Here is a 13,831-nt window from a genome sequence, read left to right as displayed (position 1 = left end):
AAGCATTGCAGTTTAGAAGATTGAAACTCTTTTAAGTCACTCTGATAGCTTATAGTTGCTTTAAGTTCCACGTAGCAGTAATGACACTGGTCTTTGCAGTCTCAGAAGTGAACTGCTTGGAGGGGGAGGAAAAAGGGTGAGTGAAATGTTCCAAAAATGTAAAATGGCTGTGTTCTGCCAGGCTCACTTAAAGTTATCCAGTAGATGAAGTGCACAGCTTGGCACTAAGCTGGGCAGCACTTACTATGCAGTCTGGCAGGATGGGGCCATGTTGAGAAGATACCTCCCCCTGCCCCCCCCCGCCCCCATTGCCTGTATTGTTGCTGGTGTGCCCTCAACAGCTGTGTTAAGTGTTTAGGGTAAGGAGAGAAATGATGCATTTCAAAATATTTTAGCTCACCTGGTTCTTCTTAGTAGGTTCAGCTCAGGAGCATCTGCCAGCCTGGGGGATAGTGGCACTAGCTGGGAGCACCCAAGAGATTCCTTGCCTTGCCATGCCAGCTGCAGCAGGAAAAGAACATGCATAGTTAACATAGTTACAATCATATATATTTAAAAACAAAAAAAGAAGTTACTTGTATGTTTATGACCAGATGCAAATACCAAAGTTATGGGATAGCTCCTGTGGCCATATGGTTTCAGGAGACTTTCTTTTTAATCACTAGCCATTCTTTAGCCTAATACAATTTTTTAAAGCATATATTTTATTTTCTTATAAAGAGATAAATACATAAAACATCAGAAACATCAAATAGTTAAAATCCTACATAACACATTAAGTGAATCAATCAAGTATTTAGTGCCATGAAAACGCCACTTTGTCGATATAACTGCAAGAGTCAAATTAAAGGCTTTTCGTTCACTGCACCACAGCTGACAAAAATCTAAAACTATATTTCAGCCCTCAAACTTGGGGCCACATGTATTGGTATAAAGAATATTAAACCTTGATTGAGGGACTCTTTCTGCCTGGTGCAGTGGAACAGTCAGGCAGGGAAGCAGAGTTGTCCCATGAAACAAGTTTTGGGTTGTTTTTTTCCTTTGTTTTTGTTTGGGGTTTTTTTAATTAATTTCTTCTGTGAAGGAAGACATAGGAAGTACACCTGTACAGTTTATATGGAGATAAAGAGGGGTGTTCTCCTAGCTTGTAAATTACCCTCAGAAAACTCTAAATGAGTGACATGGTAACAAAATAAAATTTCACTTACACTTACTCAGTTTGCTTGGACTTGTTTTGAAATTTTCTGCCATTCAGAGATCCAGAGAGTCTTTTCCTTTCTGTTAACTAGCTACTTCCATCTGCCGGAGAAGGACCTGGGGGTGTTGGTTGACAGCCAGATGAATATGAGCCAGCAGTGTGCCTAGGTAGCCAAGAAAGCTAATAGCATCGTGGCTTGTATCAAAAATAGTGTGGCCAGCAGGAGCAGGGAAGTGATTGTCCCCCCGTACTCAGCACTGGTGAGGCCGCACCTCGAATACTGTGTCCAGTTTCGGACCCCTCACTACAACACAGACATTGACGTGCTGGAGTGCGTCCAGAGAAGGGCAGCGAAGCAGGTAAAGGGTCTACAACACAAGCCTTACTAGGAGCGGCTGAGGGACCTGGGGTTGTTTACTCTGCAGAAAAGGAGGCTGAGGGGAGACCTTATCGCTCCCTACAACTACCTGAAAGGAGGTTGTAGCAAGGTGGGTGTCAAGTCTCTTCTCCCAAGTAACAAGCAATAGGACAAAAGAAAACAGCCTCAAGTTGCACCAGGGGAGGTTTAGGTTGGACATTAGGGAAAATTTCTTCACCCAAAGTGTTGTCAGGCACTGACTGGAACAGGCTGCCCAGGGAAGTGGTTGAGTCACCATCCTTGGAGGTATTTAAAAGACATGTAGACGTGGCATTTAGGGACGCAGTTTAGTGGTGGAGTTGGCAGTGTTAAGTTAACGGTGGGACTCGATGATCTTAAAAGTCTTTTCCAACCTAAATGATGCTATGATTCCCTTCCAGCTATGTGTTCAGTTCTCAAGAATTTCACAGTCTTACTTAAACAGAAAGTATTGCCATTGGTTATTCTTGATTTCGCAATCTTTTAACATTCACCTGTTTGTATTTTCTGCTGTTCTTTCTTTAATGACATGCAGAAATCCATAACATCATTTATTCTGTAAATTATACATCATCTGCTTTGTATGCTTTTTTCTTGCATCTCTCCAAACTGTATACTCATCTTCTGTAATCATACACATTGCTCTTTCTGAAATTAATAGTGACAGCCCTCAGATTTTGATTCCCTTAAAACACGTCATTCTTTTGAATATATTCATGTCATGTCACTAATAGGAATGATTAGAAGAACTGAAATTTGATGTCAGCGTCACAGAAATGGTCACATGCATAAAATTCTTTAAATACATTTCTCATGTAGCTCTTACTTTTTACTCTTACACAAGATTTTTGACATTGATATTGTACTTGCTGTACTACTTTACTGATAAACTGTACTACTTGCTTATTTCAACCTAGATCCTTCCAAAGTCAATATTAGTGTAGAATTCCTGCTTTAAAACAACGAAAGAGGGAGAGTTTTGGTTTTGCAACATAATTAGTTAAATTTTTATTGACATTTTCCCTAACAGAAAAACATTATCTGTTTCCTAGATGATCAAACAGCAACTTTTCTGATACTTTTTAGCACATTAAGCCAGGTTATGCCAGACTACAGCATTTCAAAAAGCCCCTAATTCTTCCTCAGAAGGAAATGAAGCAAGGCACTAATAACTGTGCTTAAAAATCAAGTAGCTACTGTTGTTTGTGGAAAACTGGTTAAAGTGGTATAAAGTGGTTCTTCCCTAATGTTATGAGGCAGAGGGGAAATGCTCTTTCTTCATCTTTGGTACTAATGTAAAACTGCAGGGTGTTAAATGAGAAGGTACAAACGTATAGTGTCATATTCAGTCACAGCTTACTGAAATTTGATGTTACTATTGACCAGACATTTTTTACCTCATTCAAAATACTTAAGTAGAAGACTGGTTTTATGTATTTATTTATTTAGTCTGAGTGGGGCTGTGTCCCCCCTGTGGTTATGCAGATGGACAAATATGATTTAAGTGCTCTGATGATGAAGGTTGGGAAAATGTGATATTTTTTTTTTCTCATTTAAACCAAAACAGTAAAACTCAGTGTTGTGACTAATGGAAAGTGTTTGTATTTATAGCTCAGTCAACTGAGTACTCTGTACACTGAAGTTGAATGCTTTTCCTTATTGCAATTGTTTTTTAGCATGCAATGATGCTTCCTGTCCTTACCCACCATGTCCGCTACCATCAGTGTCTGATGCATTTGGACAAATTGATAGGCTACACTTTTCGAGATAGGTGCTTGCTGCAGGTAAGATATGAAAAAAATTAACTACTTGCTGGTTTGTCTTCCTAATATTATTGAGTTTATCCATAATCCTGCCTGCTGTACAAACTTGAGAAATGCACTGCATTGCCACAGCTTGGACGTACTTGATTACTTGCACTGCAGATCTTTCAGAAGTTTCAGTGATCCCAAGAGACTTGTAAATAGAGACATCTATTGTGCCTGTAGACACACACCTACCTTTGCTCTAGTGGTAGGTCTGGATTTGCTTGTAACGTGTGGAAAGACAAAGATATGCTTACTGAAAAGACTGTTGGGTACATTACTCGTTATTTCCATCTAAGTTCTTTTTTTAGGTATTTGTGAAGAATACAGTGTTATTCTGTAGATGACCGTACACGCCTTTGTTCTTCCTTTTATAGTCTGTTGTTTAAAAAAAGAATAACTTAAGTGTTGCCTTTTTATTTTGGATTTATAGCTAGTGAAAAGGAATTGGCAAACTTCTGTTTGACTCTTGATTTCTACAAGTACATGATGAAATTTTTGCATTTACAAACAGGGGCAGGAATTGGAGAGGAGAATTTCTTATTTGTTCTAAATGCATCCGTGTTGCATAACCAGTCATTTATGTAAGTGCATATTTGGAACTGATCAGCTCCAGAAGGCTGACTCTTGGGATAGTGGCCCCTTTCTCCTTACGTTTTTTTTCTGAAGTTTCTGAAGGGAAATGGAGATTTCTGTTCAGGATTTCCCTCTGAAATAAGCATCATCTCCCTCCACTGACTGGGGCTGAGAAAGGTGAATTTTCTTCAAGTTCAAAACATGCAGTTTCTGTATTTGTATGGAGACTTTACTCCTGAACTACTTTAAGCTTATGAGGAAATCTTTTCTCACAGCTTCTCTGTTTTCTAGAAGTTGGTTCCAGGGCTAGTCCTACTGAAAGTTACATTAAACATTTTGCATCTTGTAGGATTTACTTGTTTGCAGGCTGCCTTAGTTTTAATATGAAAGATAAAAATGCAATGATGGAAATCTTCAAAATGTTGAGACCAAACACACAAACCAAAAAGCAAATTGCAATCAAAAAGGGGAGAAAGCATGAAATCAAGTGTGTCAGCATTAGTCAAAATAATGTTTAGTTATAACAAAAGTACTTTTAAATGCTTGATCCCTATGCAAATTTATTTAAAACCTACAAACTTGTTCCAGAAGAGAAAGAGCTTTTTAAAAATGTATATAGTACCAATCACCTACTTAAGCATAGGCGATATTAGATGTGTAATTTTGCACCTGTTTCATCATGATGTATTTTTTTTTGAAGTACAGTCTGGGCAAGAAAGATTACACTAATTTAACTATTCAGAGAAGTTGTCATGTGTCATCCAGTTCAGATGGAGCAGAAGTTGAGAATGTGCAATTATGACAAACTTACTAATATTAGCGAGGAATTAAAAAGGACTTGGAGAAAGTTCTTGTTGTTGATTAAATATAATTTTACTCTCTAAAATAATTAAAATAAAAACTTCTCTAAGTCTTGTGTTTGGAAAGCTACAGACAATGTTTGAATGAACTACTGGAATGTCTTTGCTCATAGCCTGCAGCACCAGTCCTGCAGGTGTTTAAGAAGTAACCTTCTGCAGCTTGAATTTGCCAATGTGTCTCTTGTTTTATATACAAGGTGTGTGTACACATACATTTATACATGCATAATATTTTTAGGTGTGTCTGTGTAAAGGAGAAAATGTGTGAGTCTGCAGAATGGAGTCATAAAAGCTAGCTGTAGTTCTATTTACTGCTGCCATTTTTGTAGTGGTGGTGTCAGCAGCAGAGTAAGCTTTTGATAATGCTAGATGGTATAAATGTAAAACAGAAGACCAATCCTGCCATTGCTGTTCACTTCCAATTGAAGAGTGGCCCTGTATAGGCAAGACGGAAAGAGTTCTTCTGTAAATAACCAGAGATAATCCACTTGTTAGTTTTTTTGAAGTAGGAAAGTTTTATATTTAAATAACCTAAATCAAATATGTGAATGGTTGAGAAGCTCTTTTAGTTGTTCATATTTTTAATATGAATGTTTATGCTGCAATGTTAGTGTGAATATATGTTTAAATAAGCAAATGTATCAAAATCAGTTCAGCAAAACTGGTAAACAAAACTCTTAGGGCAAATTGACAGTTCATGCTTTTTCTCTTCTAAACTAATTTTTCTTTAAAGAAAAAAAAAAAACTGTTGAAAGTTAATTAGTTAAACTGATGATTGGGCATAAATGTTCTTTCTGACATCTGAAATAGTACCTCCTACACTTAAATTGCTGGAACCAAGCTACTAATTGATGATGTCACTTTATAGCCTTTCTTAAAACTAAAAAATAACAATTATTAGCTACCAGTCTAAGATTTTTTTTTTTCCTTACATTTGCAAAAATACATCTAAGACTTTTTTTTCCTGTATGTGCTACTTTATAGCTTGCCATGACTCATCCAAGCCATCACTTAAACTTTGGAATGAATCCAGATCATGCCAGAAATTCCTTATCCAACTGTGGGATTCGACAGCCAAAGTATGGAGATAGAAAAGTTCACCATATGCACATGAGAAAAAAAGGTATGCTGTTACACCACTACCATTTTTCTCTCACTGAACACTTAATCAGTAATAAAACCTTTTGTCCATTATTATTTCGTTGGCCATTGTTCTTCTGAGAGCTTCCTTCAGTGGAGGATTTCAATGGTTATACACAGACACCAGTGAGATCTTTCTAAAAGACTGGATTTTGCAAATTAATCAACAAGTAGAGAGCTGAGAAAGAGCAAGGATAATAAGTGGGAGGATGTATTTTCTTTGATCTTTGGCAAGTATTGTTTCCTTAATTTGCTGCTCAATATGGTGAGCAAACTGGAGGATATTTTGTAAAAATGTCTTATTAATGTGAAAATATGTGGTCTGTCTGCTGCAGAATATTCATTACCCCTTAAAAGTATATTCAGCTGTAATGAAGTAAATTGTTTATGTATGTTCGGAATGTCTTTTTCGTACAAAGGTGGTATTTTAATCAGGGTGTCTGAACGCAAAAATACGATAGTATTGTAATGGGACTGCGATCAGTTAGGCAGAGAGCACCTGTAAGGATTATACTTGCTCTAAGTAAACCCTGGAAATAACAGGATGATCTTGTGGACAGCAACTACAAAGTAACATTTTGAGTAATTATTTTCTAAGTCTATTCAAATTGAAATAGTGGTTGTTTATTTAATAGTGTGTTGTTTATATTTCTAGGGATAAACACCCTGATAAATATTATGTCTCGTTTGGGACAGGATGATCCAGCTCCTTCCAGGTAAGGAAAATAATTGTTTGCAAGTAGGGAAGTTGTTGCAGGGGGAGATATTTAATAGAAACAACCAACTTACTGTCAGCAGCAGCTTTTGCAAATAGTTGAAATGAAAAGTCATTTTCAATTCACTTTTATATTATGAAGACATGCTGAACCTCCATTAGCAGTGACATAGTAAATGTTTGGTCATGCCTGCAGAAAACTCCTGAGGAAGGTTTTAACAGATAATTCTATCATTTTTGTTTATCCTTGAAATGAGGAGGACTAAAAGGCTACCTTTTTGCTTTCTGCCAAATAAAATAAGATTTGTTGTTATTGTTATCATTGCTATAAATTGGATACTCCATCACGTTTCCTCACAGTAGTACCTTCCTGACATGGCACCTTGTTAACATGAGTGTGATACTGAACATGGGCTTTGCTGATTTACTGGTCCAATTTAAAGACATGCAAAAACGATTAATGTTGTAATGTAATAATCCTTAAATGACCACTAAGAATTCTGTCCAAATAAATAATGTTTAAGATGTGGTTTATAGCCACAAGCACCATATTTAGCCAAAGTGAATAAACAAAGCTCATAGGGCTAATGCAAGAAACAGTTGCATGTGGAATCTCCTAAATGTGTGAACTAGAGGGCAGAGTGTATTTTAGTTTATAACTAGTGCTATAACTGGCCTTTTAAGAGTCATCATTTTGGAGGAAGCTCGGGAATGGGAGAAGTTGAATTCTGAATAAATTATTGTTGCAGTGTTCCCCAAGTGCTGTTTCAGCTAGACCATGCCCTTTTCTTTGAGAGTCAGCCTCAAGCTTATTTCAGCCCTCTATAAGATAATGTGAGATAAGGCTAAATTGCATTAATTCTCACAAAATAACACACAAATGTAAGATCCCACTTCTGAGAGATCTGTCTTTTCTGCTATGTTGCTACACAGAGGAGTTGTAGTTTTGCTCACACTTTATTGTTTTACACAGCAGAGGTACTTGAATTCTTTCAGCCCATAACAAACGCCTGCTATTTCAGAAATTAGAGTAACTGTATAATTGTTGGGGGAGTACGAATTACGATAAAAGCTGTCAGACATTAGAGAAGGATCTTCTGGATGAAAAAAACCCCTCTGTGGCAATGGCCTTGATTCTGTTACAATCATGTGTGAAGTCAAAATGGTGCTACTTACATGCTTTGATGTGTAGAGCAGAAATTTGTATATATTCAAAGACAAACTCACGTCCTTTTTTGGCTGCTGTGTCCTGTTAGTCCTTTGTTACATAAACAGGCAGAGAGCTTGGAGGAAATGAAACTTTATGCAAAACAAAGGAAAATCAGGAGCAGTGATAGAAGAAAAGGAAAACACAGGAAATATAAGATTCTACTAGCTTAATGGCATGCTTGAATGCATCATCTTGTACAGCCATTTTTTCTTTTGAGCTTGAAGAAAGTTACAGAAAACAGGGCATTTAAAGGTGCTATGAAAAGTGAAAGTACTTAACTCCATTGTAGCTCTGCCATACCAACGAATCTGTTGCAGAGTCATCATACCCTGCTGGTGTTGATGTTAATTACGTACATTTCCCCAGTTGCATGCACAACACTGAAGACAGGCTGTTTGTTTCAGTCTCCTGGTGCTGTCTGATGGACAAAGAAACCCGACCTCAGTGCCAATCAATGGTACTGTTTCCTTTCTCCATTTATTAAGCTCTGACAGTAGCTCAGAATGGAACATCTGAAAATTTCAAAGGTGGTGGTGTCAGTCCTGAGTTTCAAGATTCAGGTAGTTGTTATTCTGTTTTAGAAATGATTGTAACCCAGAAAGGGTGGGGGAGGCTGCAAAAATGTCTATCATGGCTGATTAGCAATCAAGTCTGATTTGTTGTAATTGTATTGTGTAAATAACCAGCATTTGTTACTTAGACGATAGTAAACCTTAAAATGCCTTTTTCAGGATTAACCACAACGAGCGTTTAGAATTTCTGGGAGATGCTGTGGTGGAGTTCTTAACAAGGTAAATGGGGAATTCTTCAACAGTCCTCACCTTTGTATGTTACTGTCATACCGTTGGGCTTATTAAGCTTTGCAGTGTCTACTTTATGACTGTGTATGTTTGCAGTCCTGCCTGATACTTAGAGCTGCACATCTGCACGCAGCTCTCTTGAAAATTCCTTCAGTACTGATGGTACAACAGGGAAGATTACAGAATGAAAAGCTGGAGTTTCTGTTTCATGGAGTGCAATTTCAAGTTGATTGGGGTTAGAGATTATTCAGCTACAGACAAGTTGAACTTTGTACCCTTTTTTCAAAGGAAGGATATTTTTCTTAGCATGCCATTTTGTTTCCATGAGTTCTTTCTAGTTGCAAGTGAAAAGCATTTATTGGTAATATTGAATGTGTTGCAATTCTTATATTTCCAGTTATTAGGCCTGTAGCTTCCATAATGTCTGTATGTAAATAAAATAGTTGAGCACAAATGTAATTTATTTAGAAGTAATAACAAAAAAACATGATTCATCAAAAATTGTTCCAGTTTTGGTCTGCGTTGAGTATACTGAAATCAGTGAACAATGCAGTGATATTATCAGTTACCTCCATTGGCCTCTCTCACCTGAGTTACTAGAGGCAGGCAGTTGCACAAAGTAAAGATTATAATCCATTTTCAGCTGTTTTGTTCTACTGTTTTTAATAGGGGAGTAGTCTTGTTTACTGTAAAGCTTCTCTTTAAGCAAGTTTGTTATATGAATAACAAAACTGCCCTTATATCTCCATTCTACTAGCCATTAGCTACTCAGTATTAAAAGCTATTTGTCTATAAAGGTCTTCAGTGCCCTTAAAACCCATGGCCTTTTCTCTTGTACAACAGTACAGGCTGGTAAGATGGAAGACTTGCTGATTAAAATGTCTTGCATTTTTCATTGTCATTGTTCATCAACCATCAGTTGACTTTCTGAGCTAACTTTTGTCTCGAGTCAGAAAAAACCTGAGCTACATTTCTGTTCAACAGAGCATGTAAGCATCTATTTAAGTCTGAATTTTTTTTCCTAACTCTCTTGACTTCAGGTCTCTGCTTTTGTGAATTATGATGCTTGATTAGATTTAGATTGCTCTAAGTTTTATAGCAATTTTTGTCCTTAAATAATCCTGCATCCATCTGCACTTTTCTCCCTGTGTACTGGGTTAATAAAATATTTTAATAATTAGTGCCATCCACTGCTTTATTTGTGGGATGTTGAAAACCCTCTCTGTATTAACTTCTTTCCGACATGGGTTAGGTAGTCCTACATGAAGATATTCAGAATCATTTATCTGTTACTCAGATCTTGGTTGGATCACTGAATTACTTTTTTCTGTTTTGTTTCTGTTCTACGAAGTATCTTAGTTGCATGATAACAAATATCATTAAAGGCAGTAGAAAGTCTATAATTTTTACTCTTTTTTTTTTCTGTGGTATTAATGACTTCACATATTTGATAAATACAGGTTGTTGAGTTCTGTTCTTTGGCTCCATTAGCACCTGCTGAAGTGCTGTAAGAAACTTGTAAAACAAATACCCTGAGTGGTGGTCCAGCCTGCATCAGTAGTATCATCTTAAAGCACTGCGTACCTGCTGCACAGTTTCTCAAGGCTGATGGTTCCCTTGTGCTTTATTCCTCAGCATCCTCTAGGTGTCAACCTTGCTGAACCCACTGCTGCTGATAACCTTCAGATGATGGAACTGCATGTCATTGCAGGGATTTAGAGATTATGTGCTGCCCAGTAGAGAAACAGCACTCTTCCTCCCCTGCTGCCAAATGCTATCCAGTCAAATATTATTGAGCATTGTTCTAATGTTTGTTTCTTTACCTTACTTCAAGCTGAGTTGCCACCTTGGGAAGGGACCTGTGTTACCAGCTAGGATCTGAGGGAAAGGCACAGTTCCCTAGAGACACATGTGCTTAATTTTTAACCAAATGCTGACAGCATCCGATTTGATTTTTGTTTTGCCAGTGTCCACTTGTACTACCTGTTTCCCACTTTGGAGGAAGGAGGATTAGCAACGTACCGCACTGCTATTGTACAGAACCAACACCTGGCCATGTTGGCTAAGGTACAGTTGTACACATCTCTGTATTTGACACCCATAGGTAGGGTACTATTAGCGCGTGCGTGGACTGTTTGTTGAGGGATCTGCCTGCTTTTTGAACATCAGTGTCTTTACTGTGTTTTGTGTACAAGATTTGGTATACAGGAACTCTTTTCAATTTGAAAGTAGATTTTAAAGATGAAGTAGGACTTAGTGTTTTCTCCAAACCATGTTTTTAGAAGGAGCAATTTTTGCAGGCAGAAGGATAAGTTTTAGGATGCTTATGTTGAAGGTGTGTTTATATTTAGCTTTAGATTGCACAGGTAATAAAGTAGGTAGTAGAAATTTAGTGAAGAAAAAGAGACAAACTGGTTGTTTATAAAAGGACTTCCTGATAGAATACATGGGGAAAACATGGCAGCAGGTGGTACAGAAAGGGCGGGGGGCGGGGAGATAATTTTGTCTGCTCCTTAACCTCCACAGTCATTTTCAGATTCACTGTGAAAGACAAATATGTTAAAAAGGCTTTTGGTGAAAAGCTGTATTATCTCATGTGAAAAATTGAGATGCCTCTGAATTTTATTTCATTTAATTCTGTGAATGACAGAGTTTTTCTACATGATACTGGGGCGTGGGAATATGATACAGAAAGTTGATTAAGTCTCTATTCATAGATAATTTGGTATTCCCTTATACTTGATTTTGCTAGCATGTTTTTTAAAAAAGTCTGAGACTTACTGATGTAATGTATTAAGCTGTGCATGCACGCATGCGTGCAAACGTGTCCCCTGTGTACTGCTGATAGTTTTCAAGTGCTCTTTTAATCTTCTGTGTTCATAGTCACGTAGTAATTTAAACAAGCATATCCAGTCTTGAGATTTTGGCAAAAACTGCGTGATTTCCAACATGTCATCTTTTTGCTCCTTTCTCAGGAGAGGCATAGGGTAGGCAGTGAACACAATAATTTTTCTCTAAAGCTTTCTTTAATGATTTACATAAGCATGAATTGATTGAAATGTTTCAAATCAGGGGTTTGTTTACAAATATGGTATTGAACTGCCTGACATTTGAATTCATGTTACTATTTTAACACCTGCATCAGGAAAGCTCATATAATCTTAATGTCTGCTCACAGTCTTTATCATTGTACATGGACAATTTAAAAAAAAAAAAAATTATTGCAACTTTTTTAAACTGTATTTATTTATGTTAGATAAAACTGTAAACATTAGATATCTGTACATTCCTGATTTCCCAACTTACCCTTCTTTCCTCTTGTATATCTTATACAGTGTTCCTGGTTTCATCCCCTTTAATTATCCCCTGCAGTGTCATGTTGCATTCAGTTTATTTACTCAATGTAATTCTCAGCTCATCAATTTCTCTCGTGTGTGTGGAATGCTGTTTTAATTGAGGATCAAACAATAAATTTCTGTAGCTTCTAAGGGACATTGTAGCAGAAATTGTAAAAATAATCTGAAACGTGTTGTGATCAAAAAATGAGAAGCAAAACACATGCAAAAAAAGCTGAATGCAAGCTCCAAAAATGGAGATAAGCCATTGGAGGTGGGGGAGACACACCAACACCCAAACAACACCTGTTAACTTGAACAAATGACAATAAACTGTAAGAAGTTTAAATTCGATATAAAACAACTGATGTTCCACTTTTAATGTTGACTGTAACGAGTGCTCCTGCACTTTATGAAGTGCGATGGAACATTGTAAGTGGTAATTCCCTGTGTTCTGGAGCAGCGAATAGGCTCTCATTCATTGAAAATGGAAGACTCCTTTTTTTGAATTGAAATGTGTCTAAACCACGCACCTCAAACAACTTAGTCTCCACTTTTACCTCTTAAATATAATCTAGGAGGATGAAGTTGAAAGTTAATGAAAAATTAGTCAGTAGAAACTTACACCCAGCTGGGAAGAACCTATTCTCATCCAAACTTTGCAAGATGCACAAATCTATTCTTTAAAAATCACAGTAATGGTTTTGTGTCAAAAAGATGAATATGTAAAGAGAATCTAGTAGCTCTTGCCTGCATTTCTATAGCAGAATTATCATATATTATATAAGTTATCTGACTCACTACCTGAGATTCTGACTGACAAGCAGAACTATGGTTTAGGCAACAGATGAATGTTAATGATGCACGTTTGAAAGGAAAAAGAAAGCTAGGTGGCACTGCGGGTTAAAATATCAGTCTCCTGCTTGCAGTGCCCAGAGGCTTTTGTTACTGCCACCTGTTGGCACTCTTAGAGGAAAAAGACAGATGTTCAATGGATTGTGTCTACCAGAGTCCCTGTTCCTCACGGTTCTACTTTATCTTCTTCTTATAGGCAAAATCTTTTCCTCAGTGTTAACTCCCCTCCCTTTGAATGTTCCTTTGGCATTTCTGAAGGCAAATCACATGAGGGCAAACTACCAGCAAGAAACACAGCGCGTTGCACCATCCAGCCGGTATCAGGCTATTTTTCTGTCACACCCTCAGCCCTCCTCTTGAACTCATTCCTAAATCTCACTAGTAACATGTTTTGATCTGGCTTCCCTTGACATTTTGGTTTGATAATTCCTAGCTTTCCCACGCTATCACACTCTAGTTGTTTGCCTCTGATAAACAAATATGAAGTCTTCTAATTTTAGCGTATGTCTGAACTGAAACTATGGAGAAAAGCTTTAAAGTTCCCTCAGACCCAGTTGCCGCATAATAATAGCGTAATTGAACTCTAGTGACTAGAACTGGTACTCTTGTACTTCTAAAGCCATGGTTTTAACTCTTTGCACATATTCTGCAGAAGCTGGAACTAGATCGATTTATGCTTTATGCTCATGGTCCAGACCTTTGCAGGGAATCGGATCTCCGCCATGCCATGGCCAACTGCTTTGAAGCCCTAATAGGTAAAGTGTGTGTATTCGTGTGTGCAGACAGTTAAGTTTTAATATGTCTACATGCCATGTTGACTGTGATGGAGGAGACATGGGTCTGTATTAAGTAGTGTTAGTAAGGCGATAGTAAAGCTTCTTAAATCTTCCTCACCTCTTCACATCTCCTGCACGTATGCTGCATCTGTAACATGAGTGTG

At 37.4% G+C, this 13,831-nt stretch overlaps 1 protein-coding gene across 4 annotated transcripts in view; it reads left to right on the top strand.

Annotated features, from left to right (window-relative positions):
* DROSHA (drosha ribonuclease III) overlaps nt 1-13,831 on the top strand; it is a 76,397-nt gene that overhangs the window by 41,025 nt on the left and 21,541 nt on the right. For all 4 annotated transcript variants that reach the window (XR_005930801.1, XM_030041657.2, XM_030041655.2 and 1 more), the window contains 6 exons: nt 3,272-3,379; nt 5,821-5,959; nt 6,632-6,692; nt 8,633-8,692; nt 10,669-10,768; nt 13,544-13,646. Coding sequence is in view for 3 of the 4 variants with exons in the window: in XM_030041657.2 (XP_029897517.1) it covers nt 3,272-3,379; nt 5,821-5,959; nt 6,632-6,692; nt 8,633-8,692; nt 10,669-10,768; nt 13,544-13,646 (571 nt within the window). In the remaining variant the exon portion in view is untranslated. The remainder of the gene's footprint in view (nt 1-3,271; nt 3,380-5,820; nt 5,960-6,631; nt 6,693-8,632; nt 8,693-10,668; nt 10,769-13,543; nt 13,647-13,831) is intronic.

The sequence above is a fragment of the Aquila chrysaetos genome, chromosome 18 (genome assembly GCF_900496995.4).
Source record: "Aquila chrysaetos chrysaetos chromosome 18, bAquChr1.4, whole genome shotgun sequence".
Classification (NCBI taxonomy): Eukaryota; Metazoa; Chordata; class Aves; order Accipitriformes; family Accipitridae; genus Aquila; species Aquila chrysaetos.
This window is presented reverse-complemented; position numbering and strand designations above follow the sequence as displayed.